This window comes from Oncorhynchus kisutch, linkage group LG27 (assembly GCF_002021735.2).
Source record: "Oncorhynchus kisutch isolate 150728-3 linkage group LG27, Okis_V2, whole genome shotgun sequence".
Lineage (NCBI taxonomy): Eukaryota > Metazoa > Chordata > Actinopteri > Salmoniformes > Salmonidae > Oncorhynchus > Oncorhynchus kisutch.
The window spans coordinates 15699722-15725484 of NC_034200.2; the positions used below are offsets into that span (position 1 = coordinate 15699722).

General features: G+C 41.1%; 1 protein-coding gene across 7 annotated transcripts; it reads left to right on the top strand.

Annotated features, from left to right (window-relative positions):
• Positions 1 to 18365: 18365 nt before the first annotated feature.
• On the top strand, positions 18366 to 25325 carry LOC109871689 (serine/arginine-rich splicing factor 11). Of its 7 annotated transcripts, none has more exons than XM_031807148.1 (13): positions 18378 to 18679; positions 18994 to 19127; positions 19906 to 21288; positions 21586 to 21701; positions 21904 to 21990; positions 22132 to 22181; positions 22592 to 22737; positions 22856 to 22934; positions 23058 to 23183; positions 23349 to 23438; positions 23561 to 23644; positions 23947 to 24106; positions 24315 to 25320. In XM_031807148.1, the coding sequence occupies exons 4-13, from the start codon at positions 21687 to 21689 to the stop codon at positions 24516 to 24518; spliced, it is 1041 nt and encodes a 346-aa protein (XP_031663008.1). In that variant the 5' UTR covers positions 18378 to 18679; positions 18994 to 19127; positions 19906 to 21288; positions 21586 to 21686; the 3' UTR covers positions 24519 to 25320. The 7 variants fall into 7 exon arrangements, with proteins under 7 accessions (XP_020318244.1, XP_031663007.1, XP_031663008.1 ...); XM_031807150.1 differs by having other exon boundaries at positions 18381 to 18679; positions 21171 to 21288; positions 24315 to 25323; XM_031807146.1 differs by having other exon boundaries at positions 18381 to 18679; positions 21171 to 21288; positions 21586 to 21743; positions 24315 to 25277.
• The last annotated feature ends 438 nt before the right edge of the window (positions 25326 to 25763 follow it).

Genomic DNA, 25763 nt, shown 5'->3' on the forward strand with positions numbered 1-25763 from the left:
TCCAGAACCCAATTCAGACTACTCTCTGGCCACAGTTTTATTCTCAAACTACATTTACTCTTTCAACTAAATAAACAAACACATTTATTATTCAAATTTCCGTTACTATGTGACTACCCACAGATAAAGAGCCTCATTGCCAAATCCAGAACTATCCCTATAATGACTGATCAGCTGTCCTGATTTGCATATTCCCAGGATTTCACTTCACAACCACAGACAACTGTACCTAGGTGTGATTGTTCATTAACAAAAAATATCATATGTAAAATATATACTTTGCCCATGATTTTTTTCAAGGGTACTTTTCAAAGTAGTTGTAAAACCGTAATAGATGAGGTCGAGGCTGCTGTGGCACTATATAACAACATCAACCCTGTCTCTGTTTCTGTGGGTGGAAGCTCATCATAGAGGTCACATGCAGGGTGCTTGTCACTCAACCAATCACCTTGGGGAAGGTCTGAGACAAGAGCCAATCACTTCCCTAGCAGGGCATCACCTGATCTGATTGAGTGCACAGAGAATATGAGCCATTGTGAGTTGTCTTTACAGGAGAAACCAGCCAGTGCAGCTCTCCAGCACTACTGGTTGATGTGACCTCACTGGCTTGGAAACACTCATGGCTGGCATATGAGTGCAATGTGTGAGTTGGAGTACACCTCCAGAACCCAATTCAGACTACTCTCTGGCCACAGTTTTATTCTCAAACTACATTTACTCTTTCAACTAAATAAACAAACACATTTATTATTCAAATTTCCGTTACTATGTGACTACCCACAGATAAAGAGCCTCATTGCCAAATCCAGAACTATCCCTATAATGACTGATCAGCTGTCCTGATTTGCATATTCCCAGAATTTCACTTCACAACCACAGACAACTGTACCTAGCTGTGATTGTTCATTAACAAAAAATATCATATGTAAAATATATACTTTGCCCATGATTTTTTTCAAGGGTACTTTTCAAAGTAGTTGTAAAACCGTAATAGATGAGGTCGAGGCTGCTGTGGCACTATATAACAACATCAACCCTGTCTCTGTTTCTGTGGGTGGAAGCTCATCATAGAGGTCACATGCAGGGTGCTTGTCACTCAACCAATCACCTTGGGGAAGGTCTGAGACAAGAGCCAATCACTTCCCTAGCAGGGTATCACCTGATCTGGTGAGTGAGTGCACAGAGAATATGAGCCATTGTGAGCTGTCTTTACAGGAGAAACCAGCCAGTGCAGCTCTCCAGCACTACTGGTGGATGTGACCTCACTGGCTTGGAAACACTCATGGCTGGCATATGAGTGCAATGTGTGAGTTGGAGTACACCTCCAGAACCCAATTCAGACTACTCTCTGGCCACAGTTTTATTCTCAAACTACATTTACTCTTTCAACTAAATAAACAAACACATTTATTATTCAAATTTCCGTTACTATGTGACTACCCACAGATAAAGAGCCTCATTGCCAAATCCAGAACTATCCCTATAATGACTGATCAGCTGTCCTGATTTGCATATTCCCAGAATTTCACTTCACAACCACAGACAACTGTACCTAGGTGTGATTGTTCATTAACAAAAAATATCATATGTAAAATATATACTTTGCCCATGATTTTTTTCAAGGGTACTTTTCAAAGTAGTTGTAAAACCGTAATAGATGAGGTCGAGGCTGCTGTGGCACTATATAACAACATCAACCCTGTCTCTGTTTCTGTGGGTGGAAGCTCATCATAGAGGTCACATGCAGGGTGCTTGTCACTCAACCAATCACCTTGGGGAAGGTCTGAGACAAGAGCCAATCACTTCCCTAGCAGGGTATCACCTGATCTGGGTGAGTGAGTGCACAGAGAATATGAGCCATTGTGAGTTGTCTTTACAGGAGAAACCAGCCAGTGCAGCTCTCTAGCACTACTGGTGGATGTGACCTCACTGGCTTGGAAACACTCATGGCTGGCATATGAGTGCAATGTGTGAGTTGGAGTACACCTCCAGAACCCAATTCAGACTACTCTCTGCCCACAGTTTTATTCTCAAACTACATTTACTCTTTCAACTAAATAAACAAACACATTTATTATTCAAATTTCCGTTACTATGTGACTACCCACAGATAAAGAGCCTCATTGCCAAATCCAGAACTATCCCTATAATGACTGATCAGCTGTCCTGATTTGCATATTTCCAGAATTTCACTTCACAACCACAGACAACTGTACCTAGGCTGTGATTGTTCATTAACAAAAAATATCATATGTAAAATATATACTTTGCCCATGATTTTTTTCAAGGGTACTTTTCAAAGTAGTTGTAAAACCGTAATAGATGAGGTCGAGGCTGCTGTGGCACTATATAACAACATCAACCCTGTCTCTGTTTCTGTGGGTGGAAGCTCATCATAGAGGTCACATGCAGGGTGCTTGTCACTCAACCAATCACCTTGGGGAAGGTCTGAGACAAGAGCCAATCACTTCCCTAGCAGGGTATCACCTGATCTGGGTGAGTGAGTGCACAGAGAATATGAGCCATTGTGAGTTGTCTTTACAGAAGAAACCAGCCAGTACAGCTCTCCAGCACAACTGGTGGATGTGACCTCACTGGCTTGGAAACACTCATGGCTGGCATATGAGTGCAATGTGTGAGTTGGAGTACACCTCCAGAACCCAATTCAGACTACTCTCTGCCCACAGTTTTATTCTCAAACTACATTTACTCTTTCAACTAAATAAACAAACACATTTATTATTCAAATTTCCGTTACTATGTGACTACCCACAGATAAAGAGCCTCATTGCCAAATCCAGAACTATCCCTATAATGACTGATCAGCTGTCCTGATTTGCATATTTCCAGAATTTCACTTCACAACCACAGACAACTGTACCTAGGTGTGATTGTTCATTAACAAAAAATATCATATGTAAAATATATACTTTGCCCATGATTTTTTTCAAGGGTACTTTTCAAAGTAGTTGTAAAACCGTAATAGATGAGGTCGAGGCTGCTGTGGCACTATATAACAACATCAACCCTGTCTCTGTTTCTGTGGGTGGAAGCTCATCATAGAGGTCACATGCAGGGTGCTTGTCACTCAACAAATCACCTTGGGGAAGGTCTGAGACAAGAGCCAATCACTTCCCTAGCAGGGCATCACCTGATCTGAGTGAGTGCACAGAGAATATGATCCGTTGTGAGTTGTCTTTACAGGAGAAACCAGCCAGTGCAGCTCTCCAGCACTACTGGTGGATGTGACCTCACTGGCTTGGAAACAATGGCTGGCATATGAGTGCAATGTGTGAGTTGGAGTACACCTCCAGAACCCAATTCAGACTACTCTCTGCCCACAGTTTTATTCTCAAACTACATTTACTCTTTCAACTAAATAAACAAACACATTTATTATTCAAATTTCCGTTACTATGTGACTACCCACAGATAAAGAGCCTCATTGCCAAATCCAGAACTATCCCTATAATGACTGATCAGCTGTCCTGATTTGCATATTCCCAGAATTTCACTTCACAACCACAGACAACTGTACCTAGGTGTGATTGTTCATTAACAAAAAATATCATATGTAAAATATATACTTTGCCCATGATTTTTTTCAAGGGTACTTTTCAAAGTAGTTGTAATACCGTAATAGATGAGGTCGAGGCTGCTGTGGCACTATATAACAACATCAACCCTGTCTCTGTTTTTGTGGGTGGAAGCTCATCATAGAGGTGGTCACATGCAGGGTGCTCATCACTCAACCAATCACCTTGGGGAAGGTCTGAGACAAGAGCCAATCACTTCCCTAGCAGGGTATCACCTGATCTGGGCGAGTGAGTGCACAGAGAATATGAGCCATTGTGAGTTGTCTTTACAGGAGAAACCAGCCAGTGCAGCTCTCCAGCACTACTGGTGGATGTTATCTCACTGGCTTGGAAACACTCATGGCTGGCATATGAGTGCAATGTGTGAGTTGGAGTACACCTCCAGAACCCAATTCAGACTACTCTCTGCCCACAGTTTTATTCTCAAACTACATTTACTCTTTCAACTAAATAAACAAACACATTTATTATTCAAATTTCCGTTACTATGTGACTACCCACAGATAAAGAGCCTCATTGCCAAATCCAGAACTATCCCTATAATGACTGATCAGCTGTCCTGATTTGCATATTCCCAGAATTTCACTTCACAACCACAGACAACTGTACCTAGGTGTGATTGTTCATTAACAAAAAAGATCATATGTAAAATATATACTTTGCCCATGATTTTTTTCAAGGGTACTTTTCAAAGTAGTTGTAAAACCGTAATAGATGAGGTCGAGGCTGCTGTGGCACTATATAACAACATCAACCCTGTCTCTGTTTCTGTGGGTGGAAGCTCATCATAGAGGTCACATGCAGGGTGCTAATCACTCAACCAATCACCCTTGGACAAGAGCCAATCACTGCCCTAGTAGGACTTCACTTGATCTGGGTGAGTGAGTACACATAGGATATTGGCCATTGTGAGCGCTCTTCACAGGAGATTACCAGTCAGTTAGACTCTAGTGATTGTGACCTACCTTGCTTGTAAACACTCATGGTTGGCATATGAGTGCAATGTGTGATTTGGATTATACCTCCAGAACCCAATTCAGACTACTCTCTGTCCAGTTCTATTCTTAAACTACCATCTCTCTTTCACATTTACTCTTTCAACTAAATAAACAAACATATTTATTAGTCAAATTTCCGTTACTATGCGACTACCCACAGATAAAGAGCCTCATTGCCAAATCCAGAACACTCCCTTTAATGACTGATCAGCTGTCCTGATTTGCATATTCCCAGAATTTCACTTCACAACCACAGACAACTGTACCTAGGTGTGATTGTTCATTAACAAAAAATTATCAAATGTAAAATATATACTTTGCCCATGATTTTTTTCAAGGGTACTTTTCAAAGTAGTTGTAAAACCGTAATAGATGAGGTCGTGGCTGCTGTGGCACTATATAACAACATCAACCCTGTCTCTGTTTCTGTGGGTGGAAGCTCATCATAGAGGTCACATGCAGAGTGCTCATCACTCAAAAAATCACCTTGGGGAAGGTCTGAGAAAAGAGCCAATCACTTCCTTATCAGGGTATCACCTGATCTGGGTGAGTGAGTGCACAGAGAATATGAGCCATTGTGAGTTGTCTGTACAGAAGAAACCAGCCAGTACAGCTCTCCAGCACAACTGGTGGATGTGACCTCACTGGCTTGGAAACACTCATGGCTGGCATATGAGTGCAATGTGTGAGTTGGAGTACACCTCCAGAACCCAATTCAGACTACTCTCTGCCCACAGTTTTATTCTCAAACTACATTTACTCTTTCAACTAAATAAACAAACACATTTATTATTCAAATTTCCGTTACTATGTGACTACCCACAGATAAAGAGCCTCATTGCCAAATCCAGAACTATCCCTATAATGACTGATCAGCTGTCCTGATTTGCATATTCCCAGAATTTCACTTCACAACCACAGACAACTGTACCTAGGTGTGATTGTTCATTAACAAAAAAGATCATATGTAAAATATATACTTTGCCCATGATTTTTTTCAAGGGTACTTTTCAAAGTAGTTGTAAAACCGTAATAGATGAGGTCGAGGCTGCTGTGGCACTATATAACAACATCAACCCTGTCTCTGTTTTTGTGGGTGGAAGCTCATCATAGAGGTGGTCACATGCAGGGTGCTCATCACTCAACCAATCACCTTGGGGAAGGTCTGAGACAAGAGCCAATCACTTCCCTAGCAGGGTATCACCTGATCTGGGCGAGTGAGTGCACAGAGAATATGAGCCATTGTGAGTTATCTTTACAGAAGAAACCAGCCAGTGCAGCTCTCCAGCACTACTACTGGTGGATGTGACCTCACTGGCTTTGAAACACTCATGGCTGGCATATGAGTGCAATGTGTGAGTTGGAGTATACCTCCAGAACCCAATTCAGACTACTCTCTGCCCACAGTTTTATTCTCAAACTACATTTACTCTTTCAAATAAACAAACACATTTATTATTCAAATTTCCGTTACTATGTGACTACCCACAGATAAGGAGCCTCATTGCCAAATCCAGAACTATCCCTATAATGACTGATCAGCTGTCCTGATTTGCATATTCCCAGAATTTCACTTCACAACCACAGACAACTGTACCTAGGTGTGATTGTTCATTAACAAAAAATATCATATGTAAAATATATACTTTGCCCATGATTTTTTTCAAGGGTACTTTTCAAAGTAGTTGTAAAACCGTAATAGATGAGGTCGAGGGTGCTGTGGCTCTACAGTGCCTTGCGAAAGTATTCGGCCGCCTTGAACTTTGCGACCTTTTGCCACATTTCAGGCTTCAAACATAAAGATATAAAACTGTATTTTTTTGTGAAGAATCAACAACAAGTGGGACACAATCATGAAGTGGAACGACATTTATTGGATATTTCAAACTTTTTTAACAAATCAAAAACTGAAAAATTGGGCGTGCAAAATTATTCAGCCCCCTTAAGTTAATACTTTGTAGCGCCACCTTTTGCTGCGATTACAGCTGTAAGTCGCTTGGGGTATGTCTCTATCAGTTTTGCACATCGAGAGACTGAAATTTTTTCCCATTCATCCTTGCAAAACAGCTCGAGCTCAGTGAGGTTGGATGGAGAGCATTTGTGAACAGCAGTTTTCAGTTCTTTCCACAGATTCTCGATTGGATTCAGGTCTGGACTTTGACTTGGCCATTCTAACACCTGGATATGTTTATTTTTGAACCATTCCATTGTAGATTTTGCTTTATGTTTTGGATCATTGTCTTGTTGGAAGACAAATCTCCGTCCCAGTCTCAGGTCTTTTGCAGACTCCATCAGGTTTTCTTCCAGAATGGTCCTGTATTTGGCTCCATCCAGCTTCCCAGCAATTGTAACCATCTTCCCTGTCCCTGCTGAAGAAAAGCAGGCCCAAACCATGATGCTGCCACCACCATGTTTGACAGTGGGGATGGTAGGTTCAGGGTGATGAGCTGTGTTGCTTTTACGCCAAACATAATGTTTTGCATTGTTGCCAAAAAGTTCCATTTTGGTTTCATCTGACCAGAGCACCTTCTTCCACATGTTTGGTGTGTCTCCCAGGTGGCTTGTGGCAAACTTTAAACAACACTTTTTATGGATATATTTAAGAAATGGCTTTCTTCTTGCCACTCTTCCATAAAGGCCAGATTTGTGCAATAAACGACTGATTGTTGTCCTATGGACAGAGTCTCCCACCTCAGCTGTAGATCTCTGCAGTTCATCCAGAGTGATCATGGGCCTCTTTGCTGCATCTCTGATCAGTCTTCTCCTTGTATGAGCTGAAAGTTTAGAGGGACGGCCAGGTCTTGGTAGATTTGCAGTGGTCTGATACTCCTTCCATTTCAATATTATCGCTTGCACAGTGCTCCTTGGGATGTTTAAAGCTTGGGAAATCTTTTTGTATCCAAATCCGGCTTTAAACTTCTTCACAACAGTATCTCGGACCTGCCTGATGTGTTCCTTGTTCTTCATGATGCTCTCTGCGCTTTTAACGGACCTCTGAGACTATCACAGTGCAGGTGCATTTATACGGAGACTTGATTACACACATATGGATCGTATTTATCATCATTAGTCATTTAGGTCAACATTGGATCATTCAGAGATCCTCACTGAACTTCTGGAGAGAGTTTGCTGCACTGAAAGTAAAGGGGCTGAATAATTTTGCACGCCCAATTTTTCAGTTTTTGATTTGTTAAAAGTTTGAAATATCCAATAAATGTCGTTCCACTTCATGATTGTGTCCCACTTGTTGTTGATTTTTCACAAAAAAATACCGTTTTATATCTTTATGTTTGAAGCCTGAAATGTGTCAAAAGGTCGCAAAGTTCAAGGGGGCCGAATACTTTCGCAAGGCACTGTATGTCAACAAACATGGCTACACAGCTGGAATTAGCTTAGCTCATCATAATCAGTACAACCTTCAAAAAAGTATTTTACACACATAATATGTGCTCATTACAATCTGTGCAAGAATCGGAATGCATGATTTGTCACCTAGAATTGAAAACGTGAATAAAACCGTAAATACACAAATAATTGCCACACAAAACATTTTCTGATAGTGATTTATTGATACAAGTGGCGCGTGCCGGCAGTCAACCACGTAACCTCCCACTCTGGGCCATTCAGTGTTGTTGTTTATGTATGTAGCTAGTGAGCTAAGCTGTAGCATTAACAATGTCTTTCAAAAGGAGACAACTCACAAATGTGGAAATTCTGGAGATTTTTTAAAATTCTGACAATGAGTCTGAGTATGAAAGTCAGGAATCAGATTCTGACAGTGAGGAGCTGCCCCCCAACCTTGTAGCCATTGAGAACCCTGAATCTGAATTTCCCTTGTCCACTGACGAAGTACCAGGTCCCTTTGAAGATGCTGGTGGTGATGGAGGCAGACCGACAGTGGATAAAGTACAGGAGTTCTGTGGTAGCTGGAAGGCCACCAGTCATTTCACCGCTTCCTAGTTTTGCTGCGATGCCTGCATTTCGTCAACAATGCTACTGCCAACCTAAATGACCCGTTACACAAAATAAGAAATGTTCTTATCAGCCTGACATCAGCATTTGGTCGGGTCTTTGTGCCATACAAGGACCTATGCATTGATGAGTCCCTGATGTTATGGAAAGGTAGGCTGGCGTTCCGTCAATATATTCCCTCCAAAAGGCACAGGTTGGAGTCAAGTTCTTTGTCATGTGCTACGTGAAGACAGGATTTGTCCAGGACATTATAGTTTACACAGGGTTCACCATTGACATCAAACATTATGAGGGGCTTGGGGTGTCAGGGTCCGTGGTGATGACCATGCTGGCTCCTCATCTCGGCAAGGGACACACTTTGTACGTGGACAATTGGTACAGCAGTCCCACACTCTTCCAGCATCTGCTCTCCAACAGCACAGGGGCCTGTGGCATAGTCAGGTCGAACCGGAAGGGGATGCCGGCATTCGGATGCAGGAAGATACAGAGAGGGGAGGTGGAGTTCCAGGAGAACGGTCAACAGCTGGCAGTAAAGTGGCATGACAAGCGAGACGTCCATGTCCTCTCCACTGTCCATACAGCAACCATGTCGGCCACAGGGAAGGTGGACCACCTGACCGGAGAGAGATTGATCAAACCAGATTGTGTGCTTGATTATAACCTCAAAATGGGGGCCGTGGATAAGGCGGACATGATAGACAGCTTTGTGGAATGCACTCGGAAAACGACCAAGTGGTATAAGAATATATTTTTTCCATCTGATCGACACTGCTGTCCTCAACGGCAGCATAGTTCACCGCCAACTAACAGGTGAGATGATTACTGAACAAGGTATTTTTGTCATTGGATGTACAGTTCACATACAAATCCATTATGCAATTATAGTGACAATATCTCACCCACCTACCCACTGCCTCATCATCCTCTAACTTTCCTCATCCTCCCCACTCCCTCATAGGTAAAGTAATTACCTACCAAAAATACAGAGAGAACCTCATGAGAGAGCTGCTAGAGGAGCACCACACCCCTCTGCGCCCATCCACTGGGGGTCGTCCTGCTGCAGACAATCCCCTACGCCTCACTGCACGGCATTTTCCCTGCAAAGTCCCTCAAACTGATTCTCAAGGTAGTCGCACACGGAGGCATTGCAAAGTCTGCCTGTCTGGCGCCAGGAGAAGTAAGCAGAGGAAGATGACAAAATACATGTGTTTAGCTTGTGATACACCTCTATGTATTTCACCATGCTTTGAGGAGTATCACATGCTCAAGCATTATTGAGCACATCTGCAGCAATAAGTGACTGACTGACCTGACAGGTGACCTGCCATGATACTATGCCTTTAGAGATGGGGGTGGAAATGCAGTTGTTGTTCAGTCACTGCATGGATATTAAATATGGGTTATGCATATTCAGTTTTTTGTCCTCTAGTAAAACAAGTTGTTGAACCAACTACCAATACTGCAATAAAATAGATGACTATTACATATTGGCATACGTGTTTTCTTGCTGTGTTTTCATCCAGTAAAACTGTCAAGGAGTGTACGTTAGCATACAAAAGCTGTCCTCATTCTTCAGCTCCAAAGATGTCCAGCTCCAGTTATGATATTGGAAAATAATGTTTCTAGTTTCTGAAAGCACAGAATAAAGAGGAATTATTCATTAGAATACAATATAAGGATATAGCAATAAAACAATACTACAAAGAAGTAACATAATAAACACTGCTATAAAAAATAGTTTATTGCATTGACAAAATCACAGATTTGAGTTATAACAGTAAGAATCTAACTTTTGAGCTCCACAAGGGGGCAAGGCAGGGCAGAACAGAGCTATGCTGAATAGACCAAATAAACAAACCATGGTCATATTTTATATTTATTTAACAAGGCAAGTAATTTAAGAACAAATTATTATTTACAATGATGGCCTACTCCAGCCAAACTCAGACAACACTGGGCCAATTGTGCGCTGCACTATGGGACTCCCAATGACAGCCAGTTGTGATACAGCCTGGATTTGAACCAGGGTGTCTGTAGTGATGCCTCTAGCACTGAGATATAGTGCCATAGACCACTGCACCACTTGGGAGTCATAAGGCCAGGGTAGCTTCAAAATACAACACAAGCTAATAGTTTTCTGACGCAACTAGCATTGTTTTACAGAGCTAATAGAATAATGTAGCTAGGTAAGCATGATTGACAATAACACCATAAAGGTTATAAAATGTGTAACGTTACCTCACGTTACCTTAAAACAACCTATAAATATAAACAGGCTGCGTGCTTTAGTTTGAGGGCAGCGCGGATAAAATGTACTGTTACGTATCAATCACATTCTGGAATGGAGAGAACATTCTAACATCACGTGCATAAAAAAACTCGTTAGAGATATTTGGAACTCACACATGAAAGGGTGGCCTAATGGAAGCCTCTCAAACATAATCCAGATAGAATCAGGAATTCCCCAGGGCAGCTGTCTAGGCCCCTTTTTTCTTCAATCATTACTAATGACATGCCAGTGGTTTGGTCAGCTACTACAATGACTGAAATGACTGCAACACTTAACAAAGAGCTGCAGTTCATCTCTGAATGGTTGGGAAGGAATATGTTAGTCCTAAATAGTTCAAACTAAAAACATTGTATTTGCGACAAATCATTCACTAAAACCTAAACCTCAACTAAATCTTGTAATAAATAATGTTGAGAGTAACCTTGCTTGGTAAGTAACCCTGCTTGGAGTAACCCTGGATTGTAAACTATCATGGTCAAAACATATACAACAGTAGCTAAGATGAGGAGAAGTCTATCCATAATAAAGCGCTGCTCTACCTTCTTAACAGCACTATCAACAAGGCAGGTCCTACAGGCTCTAGTTTTGTTGCACCTGGACTACTGATCTGTTGTGTGGTTAGGTGCCACAAAGAGGGACTTAGGAAAATTGCAATTGGCTCAGAACAGGGAAACATGGCTGGCCCTTGGATGTACACAGAGAGGAGAGATTGACTTCATCACTACTTGTATTTGTGAGAGGTATTGACATGTTGAATGCATCGAGCTGTCTGGTAAAAGACTAGCACACAGCTCAGACACCCATGCATACCCCACAAGACATGCCACAAGAGGTCTCTTCACGGTCCCCAGGTCCAGAATAGACTATGGGAGGTGCACATTACTACATAGAGCCATGACTACATGGAACTCTATTCCACATCAGGTAACCGATGCAAGCAATAGAATCAGATTTTAAAAAACTGATAAAAATACACCTTGTGGAACAGCGGGGACTGTGAAGCAACACAAAGATAGGTACAGACACATGCATACACACACATGATAACATACTCACTATACACACATGTACACATAGATTTTTTGTTGTAGATATATGGTAGTGGAGTATGGGCCTGAAGGCACACACTTAGTGTGTTGTGAATTCTGTAATGAATGTATTATAATGTTTTTAAAATAGCTGCCTTAATTTTGCCAGACCTCAGGAAGAGTAGCCTAAAAGGGATCCATAATAAATACTAAATACAAATTCTAATGAGGAGTACTCAAAACCATACCATATTTTGCTGTTAATTGTCCATCTGATGATTTCTCAATTTCTTTTATTTTGGTTCTGGTCGTGGAAGTTTCCTTGTATACAAGCTAGTTCTTGAGCTAGCTAGCTGATCTGGCTATCTAATATCGTTGCTACCTTATGAGTTTTAGAGGTGAATAACTTGCAGAAAGTAATCAATTACTTTTGTAAACTAACTAAACCATATTCAGACAGGGGTTTTATACCTTAGAAATGACCAAATTGTCATATTTGGATGAGGAAATCCAATAATTCCTTCAGCTACCAAAAAACGCATCTGCAATAACTGTCAACTTGCGTGCGCCCCATTCCAGATGTATAAATGTGAAGCATCCGCTTGGCGTAATGAGGAGAAGTGCAGTGGACAGAAGTGGGAGAAGATGGAATGATTTTGTCTGATATTCCGCAAATGTGGTGGGAAACGGTGGTGGGAAATGGTGAAGGGTAGGACGAGGACCTTCTTCAGAGAGATAGGAAAGACGAAAAGGAAAGACACAGATAGACGCATGGTGGGACTGCAGAGGCGACTGGAAAGGTATTTTAATCTAGGTCAACAGGGCTTTGATTTTAACCATGAAATTAAAGAAGTAAAAAAGGAAACTGCATTTTTTAGCAGAACAGAAAAGTAAGAGGGTTATTTTAAGAAGTAAGGAAAGGGAATTAGAAGAGGGGGAGAAGTGCACAAGGTACTTTTTTAAGAAAATAGTTAGTAAAGGTAGAACAATGACAGATAAAAAAAAATTAAGATGGGCTTTTAAAAACAGATACAGAAGGAATAAAGGAAGTAGTTTTTATGGGGAACTGTTTGGAGTAAAGGATGTGTGTGAGGAAACCATGGGGGACGTTTTAACATACAGTCGTGGCCAAAAGTTTTGAGAATGACACAAATATTAATTCCCACAAAAGTTTGCTGCTTCTGTGTCTTTTGATATTTTGTCAAATGTTACTATGGAATGCTGAAGTACAATTACAAGCATGTAAAAGGTTTTTATTGACAATTACATGAAGTTGATGCAAAGAGTCAATATTTGCAATGTTGACTCTTCCTTTTCAAGACCTCTGCAATCCGCCCTGTCATGCTGTCAATTAACTTCTGGGCCACATCCTGACTGATGGCAGCCCATTCTTACATAATCAATGCTTGGAGTTTGTCAGAATTTGTGGGTTTTTGTTTGTCCACGCGCCTCTTGAGGATTGACCACAAGTTCTCAATGGGATTAAGGTCTGGGGAGTTTCCTGGCCTTGGACCCAAAATATCGATGTTTTGTTCCCCGAGCCACTTAGGTTGGGAGAAGTTGCTCTCGGAGGATGTGTTGGTACCATTCTTTATTCATGGCTGTGTTCTTAGGCAAAATTGTGAGTGAGCCCACTCCCTTGGCTGAGAAGCAAACCCACACATGAATGGTCTCAGGATGCTTTACACAGGACTGATGGTAGCGCTCACCTTGTCTTCCCCTGACAAGCTTTTTTCCGGATGCCCCAAACAATTGAAAATGACTTTACCCCAGTCCTCAGCAGTCCAATCCCTGTACCTTTTGCAGAATATCAGTCTGTCCCTGATGTTTTTCCTGGAGAGAAGTGGCTTCTTTGCTGACGTTCTTGACACCAGGCCATCCTCCAAAAGTCTTTGCCTCACTGTGCGTGCAGATGCACTCCCACCTGCCTGCTGCCATTCCTGAGCAAGCTCTGTACTGGTGGTGCCCCGATCCCGCAGCTGAATCAACTTTAGGAGACGGTCCTGGCACTTGCTGAACTTTCTTGGGCGCCCTGAAGCCTTCTTCACAACAATTGAACCGCTCTCCTTGAAGTTCTTGATGATCCGATAAATGGTTGATTTAGGTGCAATCTTACTGGCAGCAATATCCTTGCCAGTAAGGATAACTGTGGTTGACAGAGGTAACTGTGGTTGACAGAGGAAGAACAATGATTCCAAGCACCACCCTCCTTTTGAAGCATGTCTGTATTTCGAACTCAATCAGCATGACAGACTGATCTCCAGCCTTGTCCTCGCCAACACTCACACCTGTGTTAACAAGAGAATCACTGACATGATGTCAGCTTGTCCTTTTGTGGCAGGGCTAAAATGCAGTGGAAATGTTTTGGGGGGATTCAGTTCATTTGCATGTTAAAGAGAGACTTTGCAATGAATCTAAATAACATTCTGGAGTATATGAAAATTGCCATCATACTGAGGCAGCAGACTTTGTGAAAATGTATTTGTTACTTGAACTATCTGAAGCATTTATTTGCGCTGCAATTTCTGAGGTTGGTAACTGTAATGAACTTATCCTCTGCAGCAGAGGTAACTGTTACAGGAATTAAATTCCTTTATGTTTTATTTAACCAATTTAATCAATTTAACACTCTGCCCACTCCTAAGAATTTGTAAGATCCTTATTTGCATAAAATGGACAGAGACCAGTCTCAAAATCAATCAGTAGCGTTTATTCTCGAGAGTCCTGAACACGATACAATTTACCACAGGTTATAAACTGAAAATGACGTCATTAGTTTTCGAACTGTCCCATCTCTTCTCCACTCTGGTACAATGGCAGTATAGTTCTCCCACCAATTTATATAATTTATGACCGAGCCAAGGTCTTTCTGTGTAGATAAGCATACTAGCCAGTCTGACGATAAGTTCATTAATTTCCACCAAGGAACAGACAGTCATTGTTCTAATTCTTGATTATAATTACACACCTTATATTCAGTACTAGGATTAAAAGAAAATTCATACATCTATACAGTAACATAATAATATTCTGATTAGTCAGTCCTGATTGAAATGTATACATAATTAGTCATTATTGATTTTTTAAAAATCCCTTAACAGTAACTCAAATGGGTTATTTCATAGTTTGATGTCTTCACTATTATTCTACAATGTCGAAAATAGTAAAAATAAAGAAAAGGCCTGGAATGAGTAGGTGTGTCCAAACGTTTGACTGGCACTGTATTTATATATTTACATATTAAAAATATAATCCCTGTAATATTGCTATCCACCTAACATTTTTATGAAGTTGGGCATGAGACCTCTGGGTGTATATACATCTTTTTTTTTTCTGATGTGAGCAGTTCTGGGGTTAAAGCCCCAAATTATCAAAAATAAACCGTTTCAAAATAAATACTTTTTTTTTTAAAAGCACTCTTTCGTATGATTTTCATTTTACTAAGACTAACACATTATTTTCTTAAAGTACACTGCTGCTGTCTACTGGATTGAAATGGGATGAACATAAATTACATCCATGAGTGGTATCCACTTGGGGAAGTAGAAATCACAAACAAAATCACAAACGATCCCTTAACTTGCCAATCATAGCTGTCCTGATTTGCATATTCCCATGATGCTTCACTGTAGTTTGTCTGATTTTGTACTATATGCAGAAACAAACGCAGACAACTGTGCCTATGTGGGAATTTTCATATAAATAATACATATAAAAAATGTATGCTATAATTATGGTTAATTTTAGAAGTTAATTTTAAATGTTGTCATAAAACCGTAATAGAGATTGTCTGGGCTGATTTCAAACTATATAAGATCATTCACGCTTCCTCTGGTCATGTGGGAGGAAGCTCATTGTAGAGGTCACATGCAGGGTGCTAGTCACTCAACCAATCACCTTGGGGAAGGTCTGAGACAAGAGCCAATCACTGCCCTAGCAGGGTATCACCTGATCTGGGTGAGTGAGTGCACAGAGAATATGGGCCATTGTGAGCTGTCTTTACAGGAGAAACCAGCCAGTGCAGCTCTCCAGCACTACTGGTGGATGTGAACCTCACTGGCTTGGAAACACTCATGGCTGGCATATGAGTGCGATGTATGAGTTGGAGTACACCTCCAGAACCCAATTCAGACTACTCTCCCCCCACGCTTTTAAATAAACTACCTCTTTTTTTCCCCCATGACAATTCTTTCCACAGCACTTTTAATATTTATTTCAATTTATCGGCATGGGAAATGCAAGTGAAATGGAATAAAGACAAGTGAAATAGATAATAAACAAAAGTGTCAAATAAATGACACAGAAAAGTTCCAATATGACATTTCAAATGTCATATTATGTTGCAAATAGTTCAAATACAAATGGGAAATTAAATAAACATAAGGTTAGATTTACAATGGGTTATATTTACAATGGTGTTTGTTCTTCACTGGTTGCCCTTTTCTTGTGGCACCATGCCACAAATCTTTCTGCTGTGGTTGTACACTGTGGTATTTCACCCAATAGATATGTGAGTTTATCAACATTGGATTTATTTTGGAAATTCTTTGTGAGTCTGTCTAATCTGAGGGAAATATTAGTCTCTAATAAGGTCATACATTTGGCAGGAGGTTAGGAAGTGCAGCTCAGTTTTCACCTCACGATTTATCAAACTACTCTCCCCCTGTCATAGTGTTTTACAGCAATCTTGTAGTTAATTAGTGTCATTTTGGAATAAGCTCAATAACTATCTCTAGTTTAATTACTATTTTAGTGGCATACTCCACTTCTCCACCTGTAGGCTACCTAATCAGTCAGTGCCCAGGACTGGATCTAATGTCTGTGTCTGTGTTTGCTCAGAAGTGTGTGAGACCAAATTAGATATGAAGGTAATAGAGTGTATTCACAAACAACACACAGTACAGACTGAAAACACACTAAATGAACACATAATTCTTATAATAGTGCTTGGTTGAGGTCAAGTGGCATAACCAAAAACATTTACAAACTTTATGGAGATAAAGAGGGACCTTCAACCGAATAACAGGTTGTGTACTCCCACAGCCCTTTACAGCATCAGATACAAATGACCTTCAAAAATGAATGACAAACAGACGATAGGCCAGAATACCACCACCCCTGAGATTTGGACTGAGCTAAAGGAGCTGAGAGACATGGCGCAAAACAGTGAGGACCAGACAGAAGAGTAACAATTGCTCTTGCTTGTTTGTTTCACTTTTGTGAAAGCATATTCAAAGAGTCAATGTCTGTTTTCATTATGATTACCATCTGAACATAAAATATCTATTGGCCTGAGTTGCACCATCTATTTCAATTAGCCTAGAAATCAAATTCACTGTTTATTAGGGGGAACACTCCCCTATCCACATCGATGGAACAGTAGTGGAGAGGGTAGCAAGTTAGCATCACAGACAAACTGAATTGGTCCACTCACACAGACAGCATCGTGAAGAAGGCGCAGCAGCGCCTCTTCAACCTCAGGAGGCTGAAGAAATTCGGCTTGTCACCAAAAGCACTCACAAACTTCTACAGATGCACAATCGAGAGCATCCTGGCGGGCTGTAGCACCGCCTGGTACGGCAACTGCTCCGCCCTCAACCGTAAGGCTCTCCAGAGGGTAGTGAGGTCTGCACAACGCATCACCGGGGGCAAACTACCTGCCCTCTAGGACACCTACACCACCCGATGTTACAGGAAGGCCATAAAGATCATCAAGGACATCAACCACCCGAGCCACTGCCTGTTCACCCCGCTATCATTCAGAAGGCGAGGTCAGTATAGGTGCATCAAAGCTGGGACCGAGAGACTGAAAAACAGCTTCTATCTCAAGGCCATCAGACTGTTAAACAGCCACCACTAACATTGAGTGGCTGCTTCCAACACACTGACACTGACTCAACTCCAGCCACTTTAATAATGGGAATTGATGGGAAATGATGTAAATATATCACTAGCCACTTTAAACAATGCTACCTTATATAATGTTACTTAACCTACATTATTCATCTCATATGCATACGTATATACTGTACTCTATATCATCGACTGTATCCTTATGTAATACATGTATCACTAGCCACTTTAACTATGCCACTTTGTTTACATACTCATCTCATATGTATATACTGTACTCGATACCATCTACCGTATCTTGTCTATGCTGCTCTGTACCATCACTCATTCATATATCCTTATGTACATATTCTTTATCCCCTTACACTGTGTATAAGACAGTAGTTTTGGAATTGTTAGTTAGATTACTTGTTGGTTATTACTGCATTGTCGGAACTAGAAGCACAAGCATTTCGCTACACTCGCATTAACATCTGCTAACCATGTGTATGTGACAAATAAAATGTGATTTGATTTGATTTGATTTATTACATGCCACCGAAACGTGAGAAATTTCACATTTGATTCCTGGGAGAGAGCGACCTCTCCTGGCACACATCACCACTAGCTACATTACCGCAGGACTTTCACAATGCGCATGCGCTGTTTTGTGTATTCAAGCTAAACAACATGGCGGCGAAACGAATCGAGATCTTTATTTGAGTTTATAAAACGCCTTCGACGAGGATAGCAACTAATTGGCTATATGTATACAATAATACTTCTGAAATAGAGAGGTAATTGTTTATATATATATTTGTTTTTAGTATTTTGTGAAAACATGAATTGTACCACGAACGTAGTGCAGGTGACGAACGTGTCGCCAAGCACAACATCCGAGCAGATGCGAATGCTGTTCGGGTTTCTTGGAACCATTGAAGAACTCAAATTGTTTCCACCAGAGTAAGTAGCTCATATTTGTTGAACGGTTGTTGCTAACTATATACAGTTATTGTTTGTTTAGTTAATCACTCCTTACCACTTTGTGATTTAATTGATTTCAATGTAGTATTATTATTAACGATGCTAACGTTAGCATCAGGAGGCCCCATCTCGGGCCGTCCCCGAAACCTAAGAAGGCGAATCATTAACTACTATAGTTGGGTAACGATAGTTTGCCTAGCTACTTCGGGGATGTTTTGCTATATACAATCTATTATGGTGTCGCTAGCGGACTAACTAACGTTAGTTAACTACAAAAACGTGTTTTATTGCAGTGAGTCGCCTCTGCCAGTGACGTCGCGTGTGTGTTTTGTGAAGTTCAAAGAGTCCGAGTCCGTGGGGGTGTCTCAACATCTGACCAACACAGTCTTCGTGGACAGGGCGCTGATCGTCGTCCCTTTTGCCGAAGGTTGGTGATTTGTTCTTCCCTTTCTGTATGAATGATCCTTGATTGTATAATGTAGTGATGAGAGAGTGACGCCTGACGCCCCCATTGATTTCAGGATGGAGTGATATGAGCCTGTGGCTTGATCCACTGTTAAGAGTGTATCCTAACTATTTCAGATTATATCAGTTTCACTTGCTTTGGCAATGTAAACATATGTTTCCCATGCCAATAAACCCCATTGAATTGAATAGTAACCATTTTTGATCTGACAAGCCTATCTGATTCTGTGATCAATGATGTCATGCCACTCTTTCTGTCCTATCTTGTACGACCCCTCTGCTAATTGCAAGGAGAGAGGTGTCTATACCAGCTCTCACAACCCAGACCCTTGGTATACTGTGGAACTAAAGACCATACCTATAACCATACACGTATGTCTTGTATAAAGTTTCTGCCACACTGTAAGGTCATAATGTCTTCCATGATGCATTGGACTTGGTAGACACTAAACAACACAGATGACCTTGAGTAGTCTGTAGTAGTCTCCAGAGCCAATTCTTTGTCCTCCTCCACCAGTAAGCACAGTATACCAAGGTCTGCTTTAGGGACTGGGACTTGCTCCGACTGAGAGGGCTGAACAAGCCCAGACCCATGGGCAGACAGACGCACCTCCTCCAAAGAAAGCAGAGATGAACTTACATGTGTATAAAAACTTAACCATGCTTTTTATTTTCTCCCCCATATTGGACTATCCTCTATTAAACTTCTCTCTGTTATTTGTGTGTGTGATTTGTTGTAGTGGAGAAGGCAAAAGCAGAGCCCCCTCCTTGATGGCTGAAAGTGGTCCTCTGCCTGCCAACAGGGGATTGTAGGCATTTACAAAAGGCCAGCAAGCGTTCAAGCAGCCCCCCCAGACCCTTCTCTTTCTCTTTTTTCCTGTGTCCTTTCTTCTCTTTCTCTCTCATTTTCTCTTCTTTAGGGTATTTTAGTTTAAATTGAATGCAGTAGCATATATACTACTGTTAATACTATAATGCATATCACATGTATTACACAAATATTTCTTGACTGCTCACAAGTACATATTTATCAAAACAGGTGTGTTAATAATCTGACCTGTATAATGTCCAATCTGGTTTTCTCATTGGATCCAAGTGGTAAGAAAGTTAACCATAGCAGAGTAACAGAACAGTAAACTATACACTTCTCAATAACACAGCTATTGGTATACCTGCATTTCATATTTTTTCACCTTTAGCGTTAAGGCACTTCCTGGTTTGGGGAATTGGGTGACCAATGGTATCCAATTTAAATTTAGCAAGAAATTACATGCACTCACTCACCACTCTGTCCCTGAAATTGGCGGATTAAAATAGCAAATCTCTGTGTTTTCTATGTTGTACTTTAAGGTTCCTGACTGTATCTAGTTGTTAATTGTCTTAGATATCCACCCCACATGGCAATGGCAACTGGTTCAGTGCTCTCTCTTTAACAGTGGTCTTTCTTTTTTGTTGTTGTGTTTTACAGTTCTTTTTCCTGGCTCAGCCAGTCCTGTATACCAGGCCCCGCTGAAAATACCACCCAACCGTTTTGTCTCCTGCAGCTAAATTCTCTCCCCCGTGTGCCCTTTTTAAATGTTGTTTGTGAGTGTGTTTGTGTGTCTTCTGTAAAAAAAAAAAATGTTATTTTTGCTATTGTATCTTGATTAAGATATTGTATGTTTTCTTTTTTTAGGTAGCAATGGCAACATTGAGATCTGAAACCATAGTTTTTTTTTCTGATCACTATGTTAGGCAAACAAGCTAATCTAATGTTGCCAAGTTGATTTTACACTTAAATAAAAGGCATTGGTTCATTTGTTGCATATTTAATGCAGTGACAGGTAAGGTTCTTGGGAGCGTAGATATCACCTACCCAAAATGTGAATGCTAGCTGGGTTTTTTTTCCTACTTATAACTGTATTGCTGGTAAGTAGTAGAAAATGTCAGTAATCATTGTTGACCTCCAACTCTCTGAAATTCTTTTTGTTTTGTGTATCTCGATTTTTCTCTGTGTGCTCCTTAGTAGTGAAGCCGCCAACGTGAGTCGCTTGTTCAATCTATATGAAAATTGAGAGCACACCCCACTGGAGAAGCCGCTGTGCTAGCTAACGTTTGGTTCATGACTTAAAAAACACGTTCAGGTGATACAATCTTGGCAGTGTTCACTGGAGTAGTGTGTATTGTGATATACTATTTTCCCAATCGTAGTTGTTTTTCAATCTACACTGGTTAAAATAATAAAGGGAACAAACCTTCTCAAATCTAGCAGCTATCAAAGGTAACAGTATTGAAACCTTTACAAATGTTTTTGAAGAATACTTGAGCAAGTCATCTGTTTTTTTGTGTTTTTTCTTTTCTTCAAAATGTCTCTCCTTTTCTGTAGAGTCTAGACGTTGATGTTCTCTTCTTCCCCTAATGCCTGTTTGGTTTTTCTGTAGGCGTTATCCCGGAGGAGGCTAAAGCTTTGTCACTGCTGGCGCCAGCAAATGCTGTTGCAGGGATTCTGCCCGGAGGAGGCCTCCTTCCAACACCAAACCCCATGTCTAATCCACAGGTAGGACTTCTCCCAACACCAAACCCCATGTCCTATCCACAGGTGGGTCCTCAGCACAGAGATGCAATGTTTAATTGTTCTGTTTAATTCTGTGGTCCTTAAGTTATTCAAATTAAACATCTGCCTTAATGACTTGATAATTGTCCGCTCGTGTATATATAGACAATGAAAGGGTTAATGGTGTGCTGTTGTTTTTTTGTAGATGGGTGGCAATCCTTTCGGCGGTCCCTCCTTGGAAGCGATGGCAGCGTTCGGGTTTCCAAACCCCAATATGAATATGAACCCCCAGGTGAGTGTTGGCTTGAAATCTGGTGATATTTTTGTGTGCGCACACAACTGCTGGTGTTGAAGGGAAATGTTTAAAGGATATCAGATATCTAACTTGTATATTATATATTTCACACTTTTCTTCACTCTTCTTCCCCAACAGTCATTTCCCACTGACCAGCTTCTGAAGTTTATGTCGCAGGTGGATCCAAAGTAAGTCATCATGCCTCTAGAACATTTCCATTACAAGACATCAAACACCTATGAGCTGTTAATTTGTTGGATGACCCTCCAGTGTGTTCTAATTAAGGCCTGAGGAGGTGTGTTATATAGCCAATATACCACGCCTAAGTGCTGTTCTTGTGCACGGAGGGCCTAGATACAGCACTTAGCAGATGTATATTGGCTATATACCACACCTCCTCATACCACAAACCTGAGGTGCCTTATTGCTTTGTAAACCGTTTGCCAACATTCGTATGACAGTAAACTTGTAGTTTTGTGTCATACCCTTAGTATATGGTCTGATATACACACGGCTGGAATGCTGTTTCAGCCTATCAGCATCTCGGACCCAAACTACCCGGTTTAAAATCACCACTAAATAATGTCCTCTTCTTCAGAATGAACCACATGGGTGTAGGGATGAACATGAACATCAACATGAATCCGGGCCTGAAGGCAGACTCCTCCAACAAAGAGATAGAAGAGGCCATGAAGAGGGTCAGAGAGGCTCAGTCACTCATCTCTGCTGCCATCGAGCCTGGGAGTGAGTAGCCCAAGCATTGCATCTCCAAAGGATATATTATATCTGATAAATTACTGGTAGCCCTAGCTATAAGCTATTATTTGCTCTACCAAAGTAATTTCATGTTTTGTTTGTGCAGACAAGGAGAGCAAGAGGAAGCACTCGCGTTCCAGGTCTAGGTCTAGACGCAGAAGGTCCCGTTCTCGCTCCAGACACAGGTGAACACAAACTCTATTCCCCTGACAAATAATTTGGATTGTGTTAAAAGTAAAGGTAGTACGTTTTTTGTTTTGTTTTCAAATTAAGGGTAGAGACTAATGTTGTGTTTGTGTGATCTGCAGGCGTTCAAAGAGCAGGTCAAGGCGACGCTCGCACTCCAGGAACAGGAGGCGCTCCAAGAGCCCCCGAAGGAGGAGTGGGAGGTCCCACTCCAAAGACCGGAGCAGACCATCACCAAGCAAGTCCAGGTGAGCCACAGAGCACAGACTTGACCCATTCTTAATCCTCAAGCTGCACGATCTGAACTTCTGAGACCGCCCTGTGATTACTCTCTACCTCGTTATCACAACTCTAATCCCAATATACAATAAGAAATGTTGATCAGATGTAATTAACTTGTCTCCGATCCACAGGGATAGGAAGAAGGAGGAGCGGGATAAAAAGCGCTCCAAAACACCTCCGAAAAGCTACAGTACTGCCAGGAGGTCTCGCAGTATCGATCGGTTAGTGCAGCGTTCGTTGGTCAGAGCCGCATGTCTGACTTGTGGCTCTGTTTCACCATTGTGTCTCATCATGTTGTTGATTGGTCAGATATTTACATTTTTTTTCATGCTGTTGGGTATAGAAAGCGGAGAAGGACTCGCAGTGCCAGCCGATCTCCTAAGAAATCCCCCAAGAGGAAAGTCTCCAGGACTCCCTCTCCTAGAAGGTTGGTGTTTTGGGGATCTCGATTCTCATAGAACAAGAGCATTTCCTTAGTGAACACATTTTCAATATGCTGCCAGTGATATTTCATTGCTATTTTGAGACTGAAAATGATGAGACATTTTGTTTACAAAGTATAACTGTAAATGCCCTGAGAACACTCACTCAAATCATTTATTTAGATTCAAATGTAAAGGTTTCTTTAAGGTAACCTGGAAATAAGCCATTTTAGACAGTCAACTACTACACTTCTCTTTGGATTTGGAGACTTTGTTTCATAAGCTTTTAACTTTCCTCTCCCTACAGACATAAGAAGGAGAAGAAGAGGGACAAGGAAAGAGAGAAGGACCGTGAGCGCAGGAGTGATAAAGACCGCAGTCGGGATGAAAGGAAGGAAAAGAAAGAAAGGAGTAAAGACAAAGAAAAGGAAAGGGAGAAAACTGACGGGGAGAAAGGAGATGGAAAGGTCAGCACCAATGACTGAATGATTTGTCTTGTGTTATACACCTCATGTAAGATGTGTAGGATGTCCGTGTTCATTTTCTTTCTTTCTTCCTTCTGTATTCTGACCTCTGTTCGAGATCCAGCGTTTTACTTGCCGTGTATGAAAGAATAACAAGTAATATGAAATGAGTGTCCGATATATTAAACTTAGTCATTTCAAATTTCCTTAGACGTCTTTGCAGGTCACCAGAGACTATGATGAGGAAGAGCAGGGCTACGACAGTGAGAAGGAGAGGGAGAGGCTGGACAAGAAAGAGTCCGACCAGGACTCCGGAGCCCAGTCTCCTCACTCGGTGGAAGGCAATGGCACTGGGCTTTCCAAAGTCAACGGAGACGACCACCGTGAAGAAGACGACATGGATGTCAGTGATTGAGTCACCCAATAATAGAGACCGATGTATAGACCTCTATGTACCCAACCCTCCATTGTACCAAAACCTCCATGCCCCACCGAGCTTACTGTATTTGGGCTTCATTCAACTCGATCCTTCTTTATCTCAGTTCAATTGTTAGTTTTCCTTTTGGATTGACGAGACAAAATCGATCAAGTAGAAGACGAACCGAAAGATTAACCTGAAGATTTTTCTGTTTTGTCATTTTGTGTATGTATTATAATGATTTGGTCCTATTTTGATGGTGAAAATGTGAAAAGGGTTGGTTGAAACTTTTATTGCTGTAATTTGATAGTGGATTCTATTTGGCAAAGTGTGCGACTTGATTTTCTTTTTTCAAGCAGAGCTTTGATGATGATGATGATAATGGCTTTTGTGTATTTTTTTGTTGTTTAAATCTAGTTTCTACACATTGCTAGGAGCGGAAGCAGCCAGTTACACTGCTTAACAAGTTCACCGTATGTCCATTTTCATCAGACAACATGGCTGCTACATAGAACAGTGCTGTGGACTTAGCTTTTTATTATTGAGCTTCTGTACGGAAGTCGCCTCAATAAATTCACCATCTATTTTCTGTCACTCCTATACGTGGTATATTGTGTTTATATCCCATCCGTTATTATACGGAAGATGTATACTTATACTGGGTCTTGTGGCGCCAAAATAATCTGTCCTATCTCTCACCTATTCACAATACCCAGTAGATCTGATGCTCGTTGTAATTCTTAAAGTTTGTATTGTTTTATCAGTGATTTTTTTTATATACAATAAAAACCTGGGGAAAGATTATTTATTTTGTTTTAAACTTCAGGTGCTCATTTTAGGTTTCGGGCAAAGTTTTAACATGGGCCCTTGTATGACCCCGTATCAAATGCTGAGCTGAGGCCTGAATAGTATGGTTGATCAATAGAGCAATTAGGCCAGGGGCTCTATTCAATCTGTATCGTGGACGTTCAGTGTGATTTCATTTTAAAGGCAATGGTGTTGTGTTAGTGGAGGCTGCGTTCACGGTATATAGCCTACACTTTCTCATTAACTTGTAACATGGGTAGGGTATAAGGGTGGGTGTGGTTTTGTGACTGACCACGAGCAGCAATTCACCAAATTTGACAGCTCCAACGTAGTTACACCGCCGACAAAAGCGGTCGGCTACCGTGGGTTAACGATGATCGGATTGAATCCAAATTACACTCCCATTGGATTATGGCCAATGTCTTGGAGGCTTGA

What these genes read in the sequence shown, in the direction of transcription:
- LOC109871689 (XM_020462654.2), top strand. Translation starts at nt 18,558, where the DNA reads ATGAATTGTACCACGAACGTAGTGCAGGTGACGAACGTGTCGCCAAGC. An exon ending in CGTCGTCCCTTTTGCCGAAG is followed by an intron (nt 19,128 to 21,585) that starts GTTGGTGATTTG and finishes GTTTTTCTGTAG; the next exon opens with GCGTTATCCCGGAGGAGGCT. An exon ending in CCATCACCAAGCAAGTCCAG is followed by an intron (nt 23,184 to 23,348) that starts GTGAGCCACAGA and finishes TCCGATCCACAG; the next exon opens with GGATAGGAAGAAGGAGGAGC.